Here is a 17,920-nt window from a genome sequence, read left to right on the forward strand (position 1 = left end):
CTTACCTGCTGCTGATCCTTGTGCAGGGTCTCGCGCTGGCTCGCAGCATCAGGGACAGTGAAAGAGGGGGCCGTGCTCAAATCGGCATCATTGACAATGAGAAAGACTCCCCAGACCTCATGCAGATCATGAAGATGGTGCTGGGTGAGAGGCACGGGGAGCTCCAAGACGCCATCCCAGATGTGAAAGCAGATGAGCTGCAGAAAGCAAATGTCCGGCTCTACCAGTAAGTCCAGGGATGGGCTCCAAACCTTGTCCTTTCACATGGTGAGTGCTGTGAAGCCTGACTCTCCTCGGTGACTCTGTCTTTCAGTGTCTATGAGAAGGACAGCGACCTGGTGGTACAGGAGGTAGCCACCCGGCCCCTGACACAGGATCTGCTCCAGCACGAGGTGAGAGAAAGCCATCAGTCCTTACAGCAAGAAAAGGATGATGTGACTTGCTTTATTTCCAGCTGAGCACCTGTTTCAATGGGACACCCCGTTTCCTGAAAATTATCAGCCCTTCCATCATTCAGGTGTATCAGGTATCCTCTGAAAACAGGACGGCTTAGCTCTACCTCAACCTCAGCGGCCAGAGGCAGGTGGTGTGTTGAAGCTGCTTTAATGAGAGATGGCAAATTGACCCTCTCAGCCAAGGATGATATTAGCTTGGCAATCAGAGTCAAGGAGAACCGCAGGCCAGGAATAAATTCCAGATGGAAATAAGGCTTCTTAATAGCTGATTTTAGGGGATAGCCCTCCATCTGCAGAATTCAGAGAAAATAAATAGCCTGCTCACAAAAGCATGTAGATATGTTTTCCTGCTGTAGCAAGGGGCTGGTCTCAGTGACCCACCCTGGTAGGAGATTCCTTAGGGGCCCTCTGTCCAAAGGCTTTCAGAAAACAGAGGCTTTCCTAATATCCTTCTGGCTAAAATTTGGCAGAGAATTGCTCATCCTTAATTCTGTGCAGTGCAAACCAGCCTATTCCAAAACAGTGTTGTGTTTCACGGCTCCAGCTCCCTTAGTCACCCTGGTGTCAGCCTTGTTAAGTCTCAGTCTCCTTTTACAGGCATATGAAGCTTTTGCTTTTCTTGTCAAAGTTCAATTTGAGAAATGAGAAGCCTTTGGTCACACAGTGGGTTGTCAGTTTGGAGCACCAGCTCTCTGCAGTGGAGACAGGCTGCCTGGCTGCCGTCTCATCCCCTTTGGGTTAGGGATCCTGCTGCATTCACAACGCTGCTACACGTTTAGCTCCAGATTGGGGGCACAAAACAGTCATGTAGGAGAGGTCTAACCTGGACTTTTCATGCTCCTTTAGTAGCAGATGTGACATAAATGAGCACCACCAGCAGCAGTGCTGAAGCACAGCAGGCTGAGGATGGTATTCCAGCATACACTTCTCCTGGAGCCTTTTGGAGCTGGTGTTTCTGTTGGTTTAGGAACATCTCTCATGAGATGGTAATGGCCAGTGTTGAGCAATGCCTAAGAAAAAATACATGTTTTAACTCATTACAGTTAAAGGGCAGCTGCCCGGGTCAGGTGTGCTTGCAAAGTCAGTGTACCCATGAACCCCGGCACTGCAGGGGTGATGGTAGTTGTGGTCCATTTATGAACCACAGTAAATCCATCTTCTGTTGCCTCTGCTAATGGTTGCGTGAGGGTTAGAGCTCGGCAAGGCAATGCAATGGGCTAGAGCTACATCTAATCTAAATCTTCAAGAAGGATCCAACCTGCGTAGGCTACAAATGAGACAAATGAGGGCCTTTGCCTGCACAGAGCTTTTTACGCATGTTTTTTCTGTTTCACCTCAGGACTGCTACATTTTAGACCAAGGTGGTTTTAAGATTTACGTCTGGAAAGGAAAAGCCTCCAGCCTGGAAGAGAAAAAAGCAGCCTTCACTCGAGCTGTGGTGAGTTGTAATATAGTGCAAACAATGTCGTGGGAGGTTAACTAAGTGCTAATCTAGATCTGACCACTAATTACAGTTAAGTGTGGGTCTTGAGGAGCTGGCCTGTGTAATAACAGAGAGAGAAGTTAAACGTCTAAGGGAGGCGTGATGACGTAAACACAGAGTTGTTAGTCACCAAATTGCACTAGAACTAAGACCTGCCACTAAAACTAGGAAGAAATTAGAGAAAGTATAAAAGAAAATACTTTGTTACACAGTAAATCAGGGACTGCTGGAATTTGTTGATTCTAGAGATGGTGGAGGCAGGGTATCAGCAGGGTCGGGATGGGATTAGACAAATTCACTCTCAATAGGTCCATAAATAGATATTAAAGGGGCTTTTATACCTTCTTTAACATCTGTGACCCAATATTGTGGATGATGGGGTGAGTGAAGGGCTCACACTGTAGACAGCCACCAAGTTCATGTGTGCTCACTAAACAGTATCTCTTAATGCCTCTGTCCCAGGCAGCACAAACTCTGACTCTGAAAGGCATCTCTTGTGTTCCCAACCAAGAGTATTCCTTGGGTAAGTCAGTGGGGAACTCAATTACTTGGGCTGTCTGGAAAAGCCAGACTGTTATGTAGGTTCTACAGGCCTCAACCGTAAGTCTGTTACAGGCAACAAGTCTTTTTTCACAACACCAATGGGTCTGGACCCAGGTTCTGCATGTGAATTTAAAGATCATACACGGCTCTTCCACTGGGTAGAAAGAGGTCTGTTACTAACTGCTATTAATTTAGATTAGCCAACCTGAGGAAAGACCAGAGCACACCAGCGTAGTGCCCTGGCACCTATGCCGCTCCTCCACATGAGCTGCCATGCAGTTATTTTCTGGCAAAGCATGCCTCAACACTTCCTTTCAGAAAAAAATTAGCCTCAAGGGAGCCTGAGTAAGGCATTTGGTATTTTTTTTACAAGTTGGCATGTTAAAGTGAAGGCTACAAGGGAACTTAGCTTTTAATTCATCTGTTCACTTATGTGAAGACCCTAAACAGCCTCATCTTCAATGAGATCCTACTAGGAGATACTGAACTTCAGTGGCCCCACCTTTAATAAGGTCTTACATGGAGATACCCAGCTTCAATACTGATTGTACCTATTGTCTAAGAGAAGAAAAGCATAGAAAAACTTTGCCTTAAAACTTATCTCGCAGTCCTCTGTGCTCCTTTCAAAAGCTTAACTCAGATGCTTTTTAGTAGGCAATCAGCTCTGCGAATTCTGGCCCTGAGCTACACATGTAGAACAAAAGATATCTCTTTCTTTCAGTGTGGCAGGTGGGAGGGATGGGAAGACCATCTGCTCTGCTTTTCCCTGGGGGTAGTGTGTGGCTGCAGTATTTACAGCAGAAGATGAATGCTCAGAAGGCCACGATCAGGCTCCTTCCCCAAACCACGGCTGTCAGCACAGGCTCCAGGTTATCCTGCAGCCTGCTGAGATAAATACAAAAGCAGTTCCCAAAACTGAACAATGAATTTGGCATTGTGGCAGAACACAAATAATTTTCTTCCCTCTCATTTTGTATTAAGCACCTCTGTTGAAGTAGTGTTTTAACTCAGTAGTAGCTCTACTGTAAAGAAATAATTTGGTTTTAGGGAAAAAAAAAGAAAAAAACCCAGAGGTTTGTGAGAGTTTAGTCCCTTCAGAACACACATCCTGTGCTGGGGTATTTAGCTGCCTCCGTTCCTTCACTATCTTGGCATGCCTACTCTCTATCATGCTGGATCCAGGAGGACAGTCTTCCTGTTTTAGAGGGGGACACAAAGTTTGGAGAAAAGCAAAGAACTGAACTTGGCTTTTGGATCATGGGCACACCCCATCACTGCTTCCTCCCCTCCACTCATAGATCCATCACCAGAAGCCATCTATGGAGCTGTCTGAGATAGAGGACAAGGCTTTTCATTAGGCACATTGAGTGAGATTTTCTTCAAGACAAAGGTGCCACGTAGAGATTAAGTTTAGGATGTGATCCAGGTGACCGGCCTCTAGGGGTAGGGTTCAGTCCCCTAAACACAGAAATAAACATGGATGCTACAGTGATTTCTTCTGGGTACCTCATTTATAAGCCTGAATGCAAGTCTTGGGGCGAATCCTACCCTTGGTCATGCCACTGTGCTCCGTGGGGGATGTTGACTCTTTGGGCTGGTTCAGGTTCACATCCCTCTTCTCACGTCTGTAAAAAGCTTTGTGTGTCCCCACTAATGTCCAGTTTAAACCCCAACAGGGTTTTATCCAAGCCAAAGGCTATCCTTCATCCACTAACGTTGAAGTGATCAATGATGGAGCAGAGTCAGCCATGTTTAAACAGCTCTTCCAGAGATGGACAGAAAAGGATGAAACGCAAGGGCTGGGCAAAGTCTACACTACTGGCAAAATTGGTAGGCATGTTTGTCCGGGGTTTGGCTTTCCTACCTGTGCTGAGCAACAGCTGAGGGAGCATCGTTCACATTAACTGTCTCCTGCCTTCGGTATCTTGAAAATGTAGTGCATATTCGTCTCATGCATTGTCTTTTCCACCTTCTTTAGTAGATGCGAAGGATTCAGGAACTGAACAACATTCAAAACTGTTTCTTCTTTGAACCAAAACCAAACTGCCACTTATTTCAAATGTAAATGCTGGCAGAAGATCGCTCTTCTATGAAAAACTGCATGCAAAATTTCACACTTGCAGAACTTCCTAATTTTCTTTATAAAGGGCTAATGCTGAACCTGATAAGGAAGTATTGAACAACATTCTGCTTTTGTTCACACTGGCATCCACCCAAGACCCTCCTGTTGTCAGTGGAATTATTCTGTATTTACACTGGGCGTAAACAGTGCCTCAATTTGTCATGCTGCTGAAGTGAATTTTACAATGCATTAACCCCAAAGAGTAAACAATACCGAAGAGAGAGAACTTATTGATGAATGCTGGGATAGTGACAGACATGCTGAGTGTCTCTATCAATAACAGCTTGAGAGCTGCACGTCTCTTTCCCTTACAAGTTCTCTTGCTCTCCACCTCTGTCTCTGTGCTGTCCATAAATTCTCTCTTTATCATGAGCTGGAGAAATGTATCTATTTTATTTCTGAAAGTGACATTTTAAAAGGAGGGAAATATGTATAGATTTGGAAAACAATTAGGAATTTTCAGTCAGGAGACAATATTTTTACCAGTCAACCATCACTGGAATGTGCTATATGGCCAGTTGCCAGCCTGTAACAGACCAACACAGGAGTGTGTGAGCTCTTGTGTATTCCAAAATCAACACCGGCTTACTTTTGGCACGACTGCCTTCTCGCAACTACAGGCCAGGTTTTTCTTGCGTGTATAATGATTGTGCGTGTGCGTGAGGGTGATGCAGAGGGTTTGTATGTTATTGTGCATTCACTAGTTTCTTGGTTTTATTCTGCTGGTGCGTGCAGCCAAGGTGGAGCAGGTGAAGTTTGACACCACTCAGCTCCACGCCAGACCGGAGCTAGCTGCTGAGCAGAGAATGGTGGATGATGCCTCTGGAGAGATAGAGGTGAGAGACCTCCTTGAGCTGACAGAGGATGCAATAATCAGCGTGTTTCCAAACATCTCTACCTTTTACACACAGCAGCTGTATGGAGCTGTGGAGGTGTGCCCACCTACTCTCCCCAAGGAAGCACGGCTGCAGCCACAGCAAAGTGCCTGCAAACTCTAATGCAGCAGTTACAGTAGCTCAGGGGTATTTCTCCTCCAACCCATGACCAGTGGAGCAAAGCAGTCACCAAGATGACTCCTCTTCTGCCATATGTGTGGGTCATGAGACTGATAAAGCCAACCCCATTCTCACACTGTCTCCCAGTTAGGTCATATCAACCAAACTTATGCAGAGCAGAGGCCCCTCTGCCATTCTTGTGGCCTCCTATGGAAGATGGAGCTGGTTGAGAGAGGGGCTGTGGGGCTGAGAGGGACCTGGAGGCTGCTCCTCCTTGAGGGCTACCAACTGCTGAAAGTCTATTAACAGCATGTGTATTGTGACAGTCAGCGGAGAGACCTGACTTTGCCAGCAAGCACTTAATCAAGCTGGGGGAACATCATAGGCTGGTATCCAGGAGAGAGAAGAAGGGTTATCTTTCCAACTGAAGACCTGAACTCCAGCAGTGTGCTGGCAAAGGGGCTGTGCTTTGTCTTCACATTGACTCCATTGCTGCTCACCAAGACGTTTCTTTCATTAGGTGTGGAGGATTGAGGATTTGGAAATGCAGCCTGTGAATCCCAAGACATATGGGCAGTTCTACGGGGGGGATTGCTACCTGGTCCTGTACACCTACCTGAGATCAGGCAGGCCTCACTATGTCCTCTACATGTGGCAGGTAGGTCAAACCACAGCAGAAGGGACTGTCCTGTGTCTGCTGGAAGCCTGAAACCGAAGGAGGCAATTACACGCAAAAATCCCAAGCATCCAGCAGAACTCACATGCCCTTTGCTTATCCGTTGTCCATTGCAAGTATCCCAGGCTGCGCTTTGCAGGCAGCATGGATACTCTGAGCCCAGTCTGGCATCAGACTGAGAGCCAGCAATGTCAGACAGAAATAGTGAAGGATTATGGGGCTTACAGTGCTGAGGTCAAACTTTGTAGTCTTTCAGGTCATCCCTTAAAGCCTCAGCTCCTGGAGTCATGTGAGTATTTGAACATCTCTGCTTTCCTTCTTAAAGTGTATTTTTCTCTCCTGGAATGCAGAAAAAATCTTTGAAAGTGGGATGCTAGAGACTCCAAAACCAGAACACAAATGAGTTTCAACCATCTTGTAGCTATAACTCCGATCTCGTGATATCCTGTGCAGGGCTTGGGGTTGGCAAGGTGTTACATGTTGTGCAGAGGTTTATACCCTTCACCTTATCACATTGCATGTGGCACCTCTCGCTTCCCCAGGGTCGCCATGCCTCTGTGGATGAAATCACCGCCTGTGCCCTCAATGCCATTGAGCTGGACAAGAAGTATGGGGACGAGGCTGTGCAGGTGCGCGTGACAATGGGCAAGGAGCCCGCCCACTTCCTGGCGATCTTCAAGGGCAAGCTGGTCATTTACGAGGTAACGTGGCTTTGTGCGTGTGGGCAATGGATGGTGCAAGGACCAACGATGGCTTGGCAGTTGCAATGGAAATAGTCCAGAAAAATGGGCTGCTATTCAGGAAAGGAGCCTGCCAGGTCTGCATGGGCTGGCAGATGCAAATGGTGGAACATTTCTACTGCTTCCCAAGTAGTTTGAACACCATATGTGTAAACACAGTCCTGGACTGACCCAGGCTCAGCTGCCCATCCCTGAGCTCCAGCCTTAATGTGTGATGTTCTTTCTAACTCTATCCCAAAATATTTTGCAGAATTACAAGATAATAATTGTGCTGTAAGTTACAGATAGCACAGTCCAGAGTTGGTTCCCCAAAATATCCTACAAACAGTTACTTGATTTGAATTGTTCCTGCCTGAATTATACCACATTAACTACTAACCCACTTCACTTGCTGCTTTGGCTGCCAACATCTGTGGTGGAGACATTGCAAATGGCTGGGGAAGAGGAGGATTGCTCTCAGCACTGAGTGTTGGTCTCACCATACAGCTTCTATGGCAGATGTTCAGCTGAGCCAAGCACAGCTGGAAATCCGAGTCCAACTGCCTTGCCCAGTTTACATGACAAATGTTTTGCAGACACTAAGATCTGTTCATATTGAACTTAAGCATCTTGATGGGAGCTGGTCAAGACTTGGAGTAATTGGGGAGGAATGTGGAAGTTATGACGTGTGGGTTTTATTCTGACCTGGAACAAGAAGGTGTTTGGATTTCCTCACCTGCTCTGTGCAGGACCATGGTTTGTCATTGCAGCAGCGTGAAGGTCTGTGAGCCCCAAAGCCTTCTTCCTCAAACCAGTTGCACCCTGGATTTGCAAGTCCTCCTCACCTCCCAGCACCATCCTTCCCTCTGTTTCCTTGCAGGGTGGCACAAGCCGGGCTCAGAAAAGCACGCCCGAGCCAGTGATCCGCCTCTTCCAGGTGAGGGGCACAGATGAGATGAACACAAAGGCCACGGAGGTGCTGGCCCGGGCCTCCTCACTCAACTCCAATGATGTCTTCCTGCTGACCACCAGCCAAGTCTGCTACCTGTGGTGCGGGAAGGTGAGACCGCAGAGTCCCAGGGGAGGCAGCCAAAGGAAGCTGAAATTGCTGATGTGGGGCTTGAATCTCCTACCTCCGCTGGGCTGTGGGCGTGTGTCCTTGGGCAGGTAGCCTGTTAATTTCAATGGAGGAAGGTGTACCTAGGAGAAAGCTTTGTCTGTGGAGGATCAGCAGTAACACAGCCCTCTCTCTACAGAAGTAACCCATCTTGGGGTTCACCTTGCCTCATTTTAGATGTACATACAGCTTTCAGCTAAATAAAGCACCCTAGGTTCTCCTCTGTAAGAAATTAGCCAGGATTAGAGCATATTCTTTTTTCCTGTTTTAGACATGTGTTTCAGGACAAGATGGTAGATCAAACCGAAGCAGGAGGGTTGCCCAGAGAAGTTGCAGATTCCCCATCATTTCAAGTGCCCAAGATCAGGTTGGATGGGGCTTTGAGCAACCTGATCTAGTGAAAGATGTCCCTTCCCATGGCAGGGAGGTTGGACTAGGTGATCTTTAGAGGTCCCTTCCAACCCAAACCATTCTACGATTATATGAGTTTTGCTCTAGATGCCATTGGTTGCACTGAATGTCTCTTCAAGGACTAGAAATAGATTCTGAGTGACCAGCTCAGATGAGACCCTCAAAAGCATTCAGGCAGGTTTAAAACTCTCCAGAGGAGGGTAGGACCAAGCCAACTTCTCCCCACAGATAAGTTTTGCCAGGCTGTCCCTAACTCCATCTCAATCTTATGTCCTGAACACAGGGATGCAGCGGAGATGAGAGGGAGATGGCAAAAATGGTAGCTGACATCGTTTCTAAACGGGACAAGCAAACCATTTTGGAAGGACAAGAACCAGCACAGTTCTGGGAAGCCTTGGGAGGCAAAGCACCTTACGCCAGTGAAAAGAGGTAATAGTGACCTGCTTGTTCCTCTGGGCTTGGCCAGGCAACATTAATCAAGGGATCAAAAACTTTGCTGGAAAGTGAGTAAGCACTTTGATACCTTGTCCTCACCAAAGGGAGCGCCAGGTCAGAATATCACCAAAAGCTTGGTCAGAAACCACACCAAGGTGTCTCTTTCCTAGTTTTTTGATCAGGCCTTCTGTGAAGCGGGAGCTCCAGATCCAAACCCTGCAGACAAGGGTATGCTACACCCTCCTTTCCCCACAGTAAATCCATTCCATATCTTGTCATAAGGGCTATGTGAACCACATGCTCCATCCAGCCATTATTAGCTTTATGGACAGCCCCAGAAGATTCATGAAACTAAACTTGCTTTTGAACAACCTGGATTTCTCCAGCCCTCTGGGCAGGTGATGTGTTCCTTTGCAACAAAGTGATCTAATGTAGCTTTCACCTGACAGCAGTCTTATTTCCACAAAAAGAGAAGGGTTCTGTTTTTGCCCTCTCTGGGTAAAGACGAAGTTACCTTTAAAATTGTTAAAATGGTCTGAGAACCCCTTGAGACCTGACACTGCCTGACTCTCAGGCCCTCAGATGAGTGTTGCCATGCTCCCACCTCTTCCATCAAGTTCATGACAAGTAGCAGCAGGGCCCCACAGTAAACCACAAGGGAAAGGTTTCAATCTCTCTTGCTTTTTCTTTCCCTGCCATGCACGAGGAAGGTTTCAAGAGCAGATCACACACTACCAGCCTCGCCTCTTTGAGTGCTCAAACCAGACAGGTCGATTCATCATGACAGAGGTAGTCGGCTTCTGCCAGGAAGACTTGGACGAAGATGATGTCATGCTGCTAGACACATGGGAAGAGGTCAGCACTGACTCCCCCTCTCCTTCTCCCCAGAGATGTTTTCAAACAGGTTATGGCCTAATTTGTTTGAGTCCATCATTCAACTTGGAACTGAGGGCAATATGCCTTCTGTCCCATCTCCAAATCCTTCGCAATGCTTGGTCAGAAAAGCAGGCTTATGTCCAGTCCTTCTCACCCAGGTACAAAACGCATGAGTTGGGTAGTATTTCTAGCCCTGTTTCAGAAAGGAGGAAATGGAGACACCTGGTCCATGCCTTGCTCCAAGGCAAGATGAGCTAGACCTGCTCCAGCCTTCGCCAGCTCATACAAGAGGGTGGCACCTAGAAACCTCCCCCTCATTTCCCAGCACCAATGGTGAAGACTTGTTTTAGACTATTGGAAACTGTCTCCAAGAGGTTTGCTTTCTAAGGCCATTTGATTTTTTTGGCCATGCAAGGAACTAATTTAGCTACCTTATAGCACGTGAGAGCTGTTTTCTGAAATATTTATGCTTTGGGCCTGTCTCAAAAGCAAAATCCTTCTTGGCTGGGAGGAAATCTGGGATCAAAATCTCAGGGGGTTATTGGGAAACAACAATTCCTGTCTTATCTCTGCTTCAGTTGGCAGGGGTGAACAAACAGCCGTGTCTACACAGGTCCTAACTACTTACAGATCTTCAACACCTTCTCTCCTTGCAGATTTTCCTTTGGATTGGCAAAGCCTCCAACACATGCGAGAGGAACGAGGCAATTGCCTCAGCTAAAGAGTATCTCAAGACCCATCCGGCAGGGAGAGACTTGGCAACTCCAATAATACTGGTGAAGCAGGGCTATGAACCCCTCAACTTCACAGGATGGTTCAACGCTTGGGACCCCTACAAATGGAGCGTAAGTTGCTGGAAAAGCCCTGTGGCTTGCACACGTGGTCAGTGGTGCTTAAAGGGTGTTATTGTCAGTGATATCCTTTATGGTGCATGGAGTGAAACCTTGCTATGTCGTGTCCTGAGCTTCATGGCTTCTGGGTCATACCTGAGCAGCTGCTACTCCTTTGCCAGCAAAAAGTACCTGTTTGTGAATTCAAGCACATTTACTTATGTTTGCAAAAGCCTCATTTTCACCAATCTTCACCTTTTTATTTTAAAAATTATGAGGTTCCAAATCAGGTTTGTGATTTTGGCCAAAAATGGGTTGGAGCTGCTAGTAGTAAAATCAAGTTCAGAGTGAAAACAGAAGCATCCCACATCATAAAGAAAATTGGAAAAAAATGTTTATTTTCCAAAATGCGGCCACAGAGAAAAATTTATGATGTAGCTTTAAAGGCAAACTCTGGCGAAATGAAAGATGCGAGCAACCCAGGAGCTCCTGAGCAAGGTCACCCTTGGTCCCTACAAAAAAAGTCGTCTTCTCAAAAGGTGATTTACAAGCAGCAGCTCTCGCTATACAGAAAACCTCCCCCATGAGTTGCCTGGTAAAGAGAGAGGTCCTTCCTCTCCTCTTTCGAACACACAGACTTCAAATCATCTCAGGATTATAACGTGGAGCTGAGATTTGCTCACGTGGCCAGTGCACAGGGCCCCACCACGTGTTGTCAGGACCCAGACTCCAACCCTGGTGGTGGGTTCCAGCCAACCACAGTTGGATGGAAGGGGCAATGCTCTAACCCCGTGCAGACCATGGACCAGCCGGTCCAGCCAGCCTCGGGGCTCGGTACTGCAGCACAGAATGCATTGGAAATAAAGGACCATCTTGGGGGGGCTTTGGTGGTTAATAGAGCCGGAGTATTGGTTCGTCACAAACTGCGACAAAGAGCGAAGTGGAAGCCATGCTGCCAGGCTGTGCACCTGAATTCCTGCCACCCGATGGCACTGGTGTGCACGGCTTAAGAGAGGAAAAAAAAACAAAAAAAGAGAAAAAAGAAAGATGACAGGCAGCTGAGCAAAGCTTAGTTTTTAATTAGGTGTTTTCCCAGACCCTTCCCCAGTGCGATTGTCCCTTCTCGCTCCTGTTTTATTCTGTGAACACCAGTGTTCAGCCAGTTCACGAGCAATCCCATCACCTGGTTGCCCAAAGGGCTGTGAGTGAAGTCCTATGCTGGAGCCTGCGGGTGGGACAGCCAGGGCAACGGGTCCCCAGGGGACTTCACACTGCAGGAAATCTCATACAGAGATATTATTTTATTCCTGTAGCTGGGTTTGCATCATCTTTCTTTGCAGCCGGTGTGGTGATAGAAAGTCTGTCTTGACAGCTAGATTTGGACAGATAAGACAGCAACTCCCAGAGCACTGACGCTCAAAACCAGGTTGATGCTTACAACAAAGGTCAAAACTTGTTCTTTTTCCGAGGAACTGCTGAAAAACAAGGATACAGCTCATAAAATATGTGCCTCTAAAAATATCCCCTGTAGGCAGCTTCAGCAACTACAGACAAGCAATCCAAACTGTTGACATCCCAGAAACATCTGGTGTGCGTGTGTTCATTACTCAGCTTTGGGTCTAAATCTGTTTGCTCTGCAGTCCATGTGTTTATGTTGTTTGTTCTTGTTGGGGAACTTTGTTGGATGATTCTGTTAAGAACTGACATCTCCTGGCTGCTTAGGAAAACACAGTCATCAGCTTTGCCAGTATATCCAGTATATTCCTTTTTCAGGAAATAAGAGGTAGCTGGTAATACATGGCACCAAATTACAAGAAGTCAGGGATTGAGGTTTTGAAATATCTGTTGCTTTAGCTAAATGAATCACAGAAGGGGAAAAAAGGAACAGTATTTTATCCCAAATTTGCATGCATTGCAAGATTAATTTAAAATTTGAAAGATTTAAATCCAGCAGTAACTATTTCTCTTTATTTGCCTTCTGCTCTCTGAAGTCTTTGAAATTCCTGTTTTCACCTGTTTCTGTGCAACTGCAAAGGCTAAAGTCCATTTGTTTCTTTGTTTTCAAGTGAAAGCTCAGATTCTGGCACAGTCTCCTGATTCCAGGAGCTGGGGTCTGCAGGAGGCACCAGCTGCCACCTCAATGGGCACCACTGGGTTTTAAAATTCATATAATCTTCTGACCCCTTTAAAGACCAGGAGTATGTGCTAATTAAAGGCAGCCCATGCTTCTCACAACTCTCTTTACCTTTAGGATGGCAAGTCCTATGAGGAGATGAAGAACAGCTTAGGAGACATGTCGGCTATAGCTGAGATCAAAGTGGTGAGTTGCTTCTTGACCACATGGGTGGGTAAAACCTGGGTTTAAACACCACCGCGTCCCCCAGCCTGGTCACGCTAAGGAGGGGACATTATGATCAGAGCAGGCATGGGGACCTCAGACTGTCAGGATCAGAGCTGTGCTCCTCTGTGGAAGGTAGAGGGAGGCATGATTAATAACCCATAAATATATCCAGGTCTCCTGGGCCTTCTCCACTCCTGTGCAGAGGCATCTGTGGGCAGGAGACTGGCCAGCTTCTTTCTGAACTACACATGTAAATAAAAGTGTGTGCAGCTAAATGAGTGTGCAGTTAAGCATTGTATGAGTGGTTTGCAGAGTTGTGACCCCTGAGATCCTGGATAAGGGGCCCCCGGTCAAGACGGGCACAGCCCAATGGGAGTTTCTACAAAACACAGAGGAAACAAGGTCCCAACAGACCCAAATGAAATTGTCACATCGGATCATTTCTGCCCTTGACAGGCAGGAGGAAGGCTGGAAGGAAGTGTCAGGGGTTTGAATCAGGAGAGGTGGCAAGTTGGGGAGGGGTACTCAGGTAATTTAGATGTTTTAGACAGGGCAGATACCTAATTTCACCTTCTGTCCTCCCACACACACCTTCCCCTGCTGTTATCTTGAGAAAAATGAGACAACAGGATCACAGAATCACAGACTGGGGGGGGCTGGAAGGGCCCTCTGGAGCTCACCCCGTCCCACCCCTGCGTGAGCAGGCACCCCCAGAGCAGGGGCACAGGGCCGCGTCCAGGCGGGGGGTGAGTGTCCCCAGGGAAGGGACCCCACAGCCTCTCTGGGCAGCCTGTGCCCCTGCTCTGGCACCCGCACAGGGAAGGGGTTTGTCCTCATGTTCAGGGGGAACTTCCCGTGTTCCAGCTTGTGCCTGTTGCCCCTTGGCCTGGCGTTGGGCACCACTAGAAAGAGTCCAGTCCCATCCTCTTGACACCCACCCTTCAGATATTTATAAGCATTGATGAGATCCCCCCTCAACCTTCTCTTCTCCAGGCTGAACAAGCCCAGGTCTCTCAGCCTTTCCTCCCAAGGGAGATGCTCCAGCCCCTGATCACCTTGGCAGCTCTGCGCTGGCCTTGCTCCAGCAGGTCCCTGTCCTTGAACTGGGGGGCCCAGAACTGGCCGCAGCCCTGCAGGCGTGGCCTCACTAGGGCAGAGTCGAGGGGGAGGAGGGCTCTACTCAGTGCTGTGCTTTTAGCAGTCCTAACATCAACAAGTAACATTGATGGACATTCTGGACAAATGTTCGGACTTTCTCCTTGCCACTTTGGAGCAACAGACCAACAGATAGTCTGTGCCAGAAACAGTGCTCCCAACCCCAACAGAAAGAAAGATCCTGGGATAAACCCCAATTGCTCTTCCAGAGCTTTTTGTCTTGACATGTTTTCCTCCATTTGGCAGGACCTTAACAACATCAACCTGAACAAGACAACCCTCAGCACGACCAACTTTGTTGTTTCAAGCGTGGCAGGTGCTTCCCCAGAGTATAAATCACACTTCAACCACAGTAACAGCAACAGCTACAGCAATAGCAGCAACTACAACAACAGCATCCCCTCCTCGGTACCCAACGGTGAAGGAATGTACTCCCGAGAGGTGCTGATGAACAAGACAGTGGATGAACTTCCAGAAGGCGTGGATCCCACTAAAAAAGAGGTGACAGCATTACTGGTTTGCTATCTTTGTAGTTTCACCTGGAACTTAGTCATTGGCTAAGTGTGCTAGTGCTTTAGGCTATTAAGTCCTGCTTCAAGCTCAAGTAGATGCTAGCTGGACACATAGGCCACATCAAAAAGCAGAGGCTTCATGTAAGAGGAAATCATGGTAGTTTTAACCTAGTTGAAATATCTTTTTTTTTTTTTTTAAGAAAAATGGATTTTAATAGTTAATTTTCAAACTGTTTTCTTCTGGTAGAGTTGTTTAATTCTGCCACCCAACCTCTGTCCTTGGAAGGACACTCAAAAGTATAGCTCCTGGGAGACAAGGTGTCACAGATGAGAATGAAGCGAGGAGTTGCGTTTTGCTTTGATTGTTTTAATTTGAAAGTTCTTCCAGAAGGGATCTCTTTTTTTTTTCTTTTGTCAGAAAGCTTTCATTTCAGCAAAGCCCATCCAGGGACAGGGAGAGATGTCACATCTCCAATTTCTGATCATCCCAAGGATTTTGGCAACGTCAGTAGCTGAGTCCAAGCAAGCCAGTGGGTGGGAGGGGACACGGGGCCGTGATTCTGTCTCCTCTCTACAACCCGTGTTTGACCAGTACCTTGCCCCAACAGATCTCCTGGCAAAGGCCAACACCCACAGCCAGAGAGCTGATGGACAGCTGGGCCAGCAGCTCTGCCCCACAGCAATGCCCATGTGCTGACGGTTGTATTTCAGATGGGCTGTACATGAGTGCTTTCTTCTACCCAAAATGCTGGGGAAAACCCCACCTCAGTTTCCCACAGGGTCTTTCACAGTGTCATTGATGAGCTTGCTATTAAAACTTTCTGTCTTTCCAGCAAGGGAGTGAACATTTCCAGTGGAATATTTGCAGGGGGAACTGAGCAAGGGGCAGACACTTTCACTGTGAATAACTACCTAAGAAACTACCTAAAACTTTGGCCAGCAGAGCTTCTCCAGCAGACCACTAATTGTTCTGGCCTCAGTATGACTAGCAGGGACCAAACTCCAGCCAGAGCATGCTAACCCCTCAAAACCAGGGCATCCCTTTGGGCTGGTGGGCTTTTATTCCCCTGGTGCTTTGAGAAGCGGGATGAGGAACGGTTGCCGGGACGTTCCACTTCCCACCATGAGGACAGGCAGGAGGACAGGAGCTGCTGGCCAGGAGTCAGGGGTCAGCACTGGCACAGTGAAGAAGGGGTGCCACCAAAAGAGGTGTCCCAGCCTCTGCAAAAGCCAAAGCTGACCTCTCCTTGCTCTCTCCTCCCACTGCAGTACTATCTCTCTGATGCTGATTTCCACGATATCTTTGGGAAGTCCAAGGATGAGTTCTACCAGATGCCCAAATGGAAGCAGCAGAACGAGAAGAAGCGATGTGGACTCTTCTGAGACTGCAGGGGCCATCCAGTATCCAGTGACTCTGGGACCAACCCTCCCCCTCTCAGGAGCTGCAGGGAAGAAGTACAGACATTCGCTCAACGAACCCAACCCAACATCTCCATCAGGCCAAGCTCCATTGCAGTTATTCCAGCAGCCACTGTTAGGGGGATGGCTTCTTTCTCTCTGCAAACCCTGAACCTAAGGGGGCAAAAGGTTTTGCAGGAATGACTTTGCAGAATGTTTTTGCCTCTTTTTGACACTTTATTGCTGATAGCCATGAAGACAAGTGTGTGTCACACAACTGTATCGTAGCCTCTTCTTTCCTCTCCCTTTTTCAAATTGCCGCATGCACAAGGTCATGATCTTCCTTCATTCATAGAAGTTTAAAATTAGGCAAAACCAGGGCCACTTGCAACTGCTATGTAGGTTCTGGGTGGGGAGAGGAGGGGGAAGCCCTAGGAGGAGAGAGGGTGAGCCTTCAGGTCAAGAAAAAGGAAACGGAGTGGCCAGATGTGTGATGGGGTAGCCCACGGAGGGACACCAGACAGTTGTGCCCCTTCTCACCTTGCAGAAAAACTACTTGCCAAAGAACAGCAAGAATCTGTTCAAGACTAACAGGCATAGCCCAGTGCAGGTAAAACAAATGAGGACCTGGCTTGGAAAAAACACACTTATTAAAAACATATTTATTAGCTGATCTATTTCAAGAGCTTGATGAGACTAAGGGCTAGACACAGCAGTTGATTTTGACCACCAGACAAGATTCAGACTATTTTTTTTCTGGTTCAGACAACATCTCCAATCTCACCTGGCCTCCCCTGAGCATGACCGGGTGCAGGTGATCACAAGAGTCCACCTGCCTGCAGACAGAGGTTTGAGGAAACCAGGAGGGGGGTTTGGGTATGACCTGAGGCAGAGTGTGTCCCACTAAAGGTTTTGCCAGGGCTTCATCCCTGTGATAGCCATAGGGCTGAGAGTGCCTGTTCCACCCTGTGAGCTCATTCTGATTTGGGAGGGGAGGGGGAAATGTGAGTGATCAGTGATTAAGGGATACAGCTGTAAACACAAGGAAGAAAACACATATGTTTATAAACCCAGAAGGTGTGGTTTTGCAGCTTTACCCCATTTCCAGCCTAACTGGTGATTTAAAATAAACAGCCAGCAGCATTCACTCTAGGTGTCCTCAGTCAGCATGTGGGGTAGAACAGCAGTAGAGAGAAGCTCTGCAGGGCCACAGATCCTTCAAACACCTGGCCCTTAATGGGATTTGGGGAATTTTTTTGAAAAGAAAAGAACAAAATGAGGAGGTGAGGCTCCCTCTGTTCCCAAGCACCGCATAGCCAGGACCATTTTTCTCCCCCTGCCCATTTACCCTGCTCCTGAAGCGCCCTTGTTGCCCATGAACTCGGCCATTCAGCAGTTGGCCTTATTGCCCACCCCTGCTGCAGGGATGTGGGGATGGAGCTGAGGAGCTGCAGGCAGCCGTTGGTTGAGGAGCGAAGAGCTGTCACACACCACCCAGGACCATGCAGTAGTGGCGAGGTGTCACCATCTGGCTGGTATGGAAGCAGGGACCTCCAGGAGATGGGGTCTTCTGGACAGATCTTTGTGTTTAAGAATTGCTAGTTACTTCAAATAAGCCACAACCACATCATAACCTCCATGTTCCTGCCATCACTTAATCTCATTTCTGCTTGAGGTCCCGGCCCAAAACCCATTGAACCCCCCTCCACCCCATGCAGAATAAGGTAAAAAGCAGAGACACAAATCAGCCAAATTACCTGCATGATTGTTCCTGTTGTGTTCACTCTAGATACAATCAGTGCACATTATCCCTGTTTCAGCCTCTATTGCCACTGCTGGAAGCAAAACAATA

The 17,920-nt window shown here is 47.6% G+C and overlaps 1 protein-coding gene across 1 annotated transcript in view; it reads left to right on the top strand.

The window, feature by feature from the left end:
• Positions 1-16,345, top strand: part of VILL (villin like) — a 36,476-nt gene extending 20,131 nt beyond the window's left edge. Inside the window, exons 7-20 of the mRNA XM_075082234.1 lie at positions 27-226; positions 314-392; positions 1,795-1,893; positions 4,158-4,311; positions 5,339-5,439; positions 6,119-6,256; positions 6,817-6,975; positions 7,874-8,053; positions 8,805-8,950; positions 9,667-9,811; positions 10,489-10,677; positions 12,914-12,982; positions 14,405-14,659; positions 15,940-16,345. Of these exons, the coding sequence (XP_074938335.1) occupies positions 27-226; positions 314-392; positions 1,795-1,893; positions 4,158-4,311; positions 5,339-5,439; positions 6,119-6,256; positions 6,817-6,975; positions 7,874-8,053; positions 8,805-8,950; positions 9,667-9,811; positions 10,489-10,677; positions 12,914-12,982; positions 14,405-14,659; positions 15,940-16,053 (2,028 nt within the window). The 3' untranslated portion in view covers positions 16,054-16,345. The remainder of the gene's footprint in view (positions 1-26; positions 227-313; positions 393-1,794; positions 1,894-4,157; positions 4,312-5,338; positions 5,440-6,118; positions 6,257-6,816; positions 6,976-7,873; positions 8,054-8,804; positions 8,951-9,666; positions 9,812-10,488; positions 10,678-12,913; positions 12,983-14,404; positions 14,660-15,939) is intronic.
• The last annotated feature ends 1,575 nt before the right edge of the window (positions 16,346-17,920 follow it).

The sequence above is a fragment of the Phalacrocorax aristotelis genome, chromosome 2, assembly GCF_949628215.1.
Source record: "Phalacrocorax aristotelis chromosome 2, bGulAri2.1, whole genome shotgun sequence".
Taxonomy (NCBI): domain Eukaryota; kingdom Metazoa; phylum Chordata; class Aves; order Suliformes; family Phalacrocoracidae; genus Phalacrocorax; species Phalacrocorax aristotelis.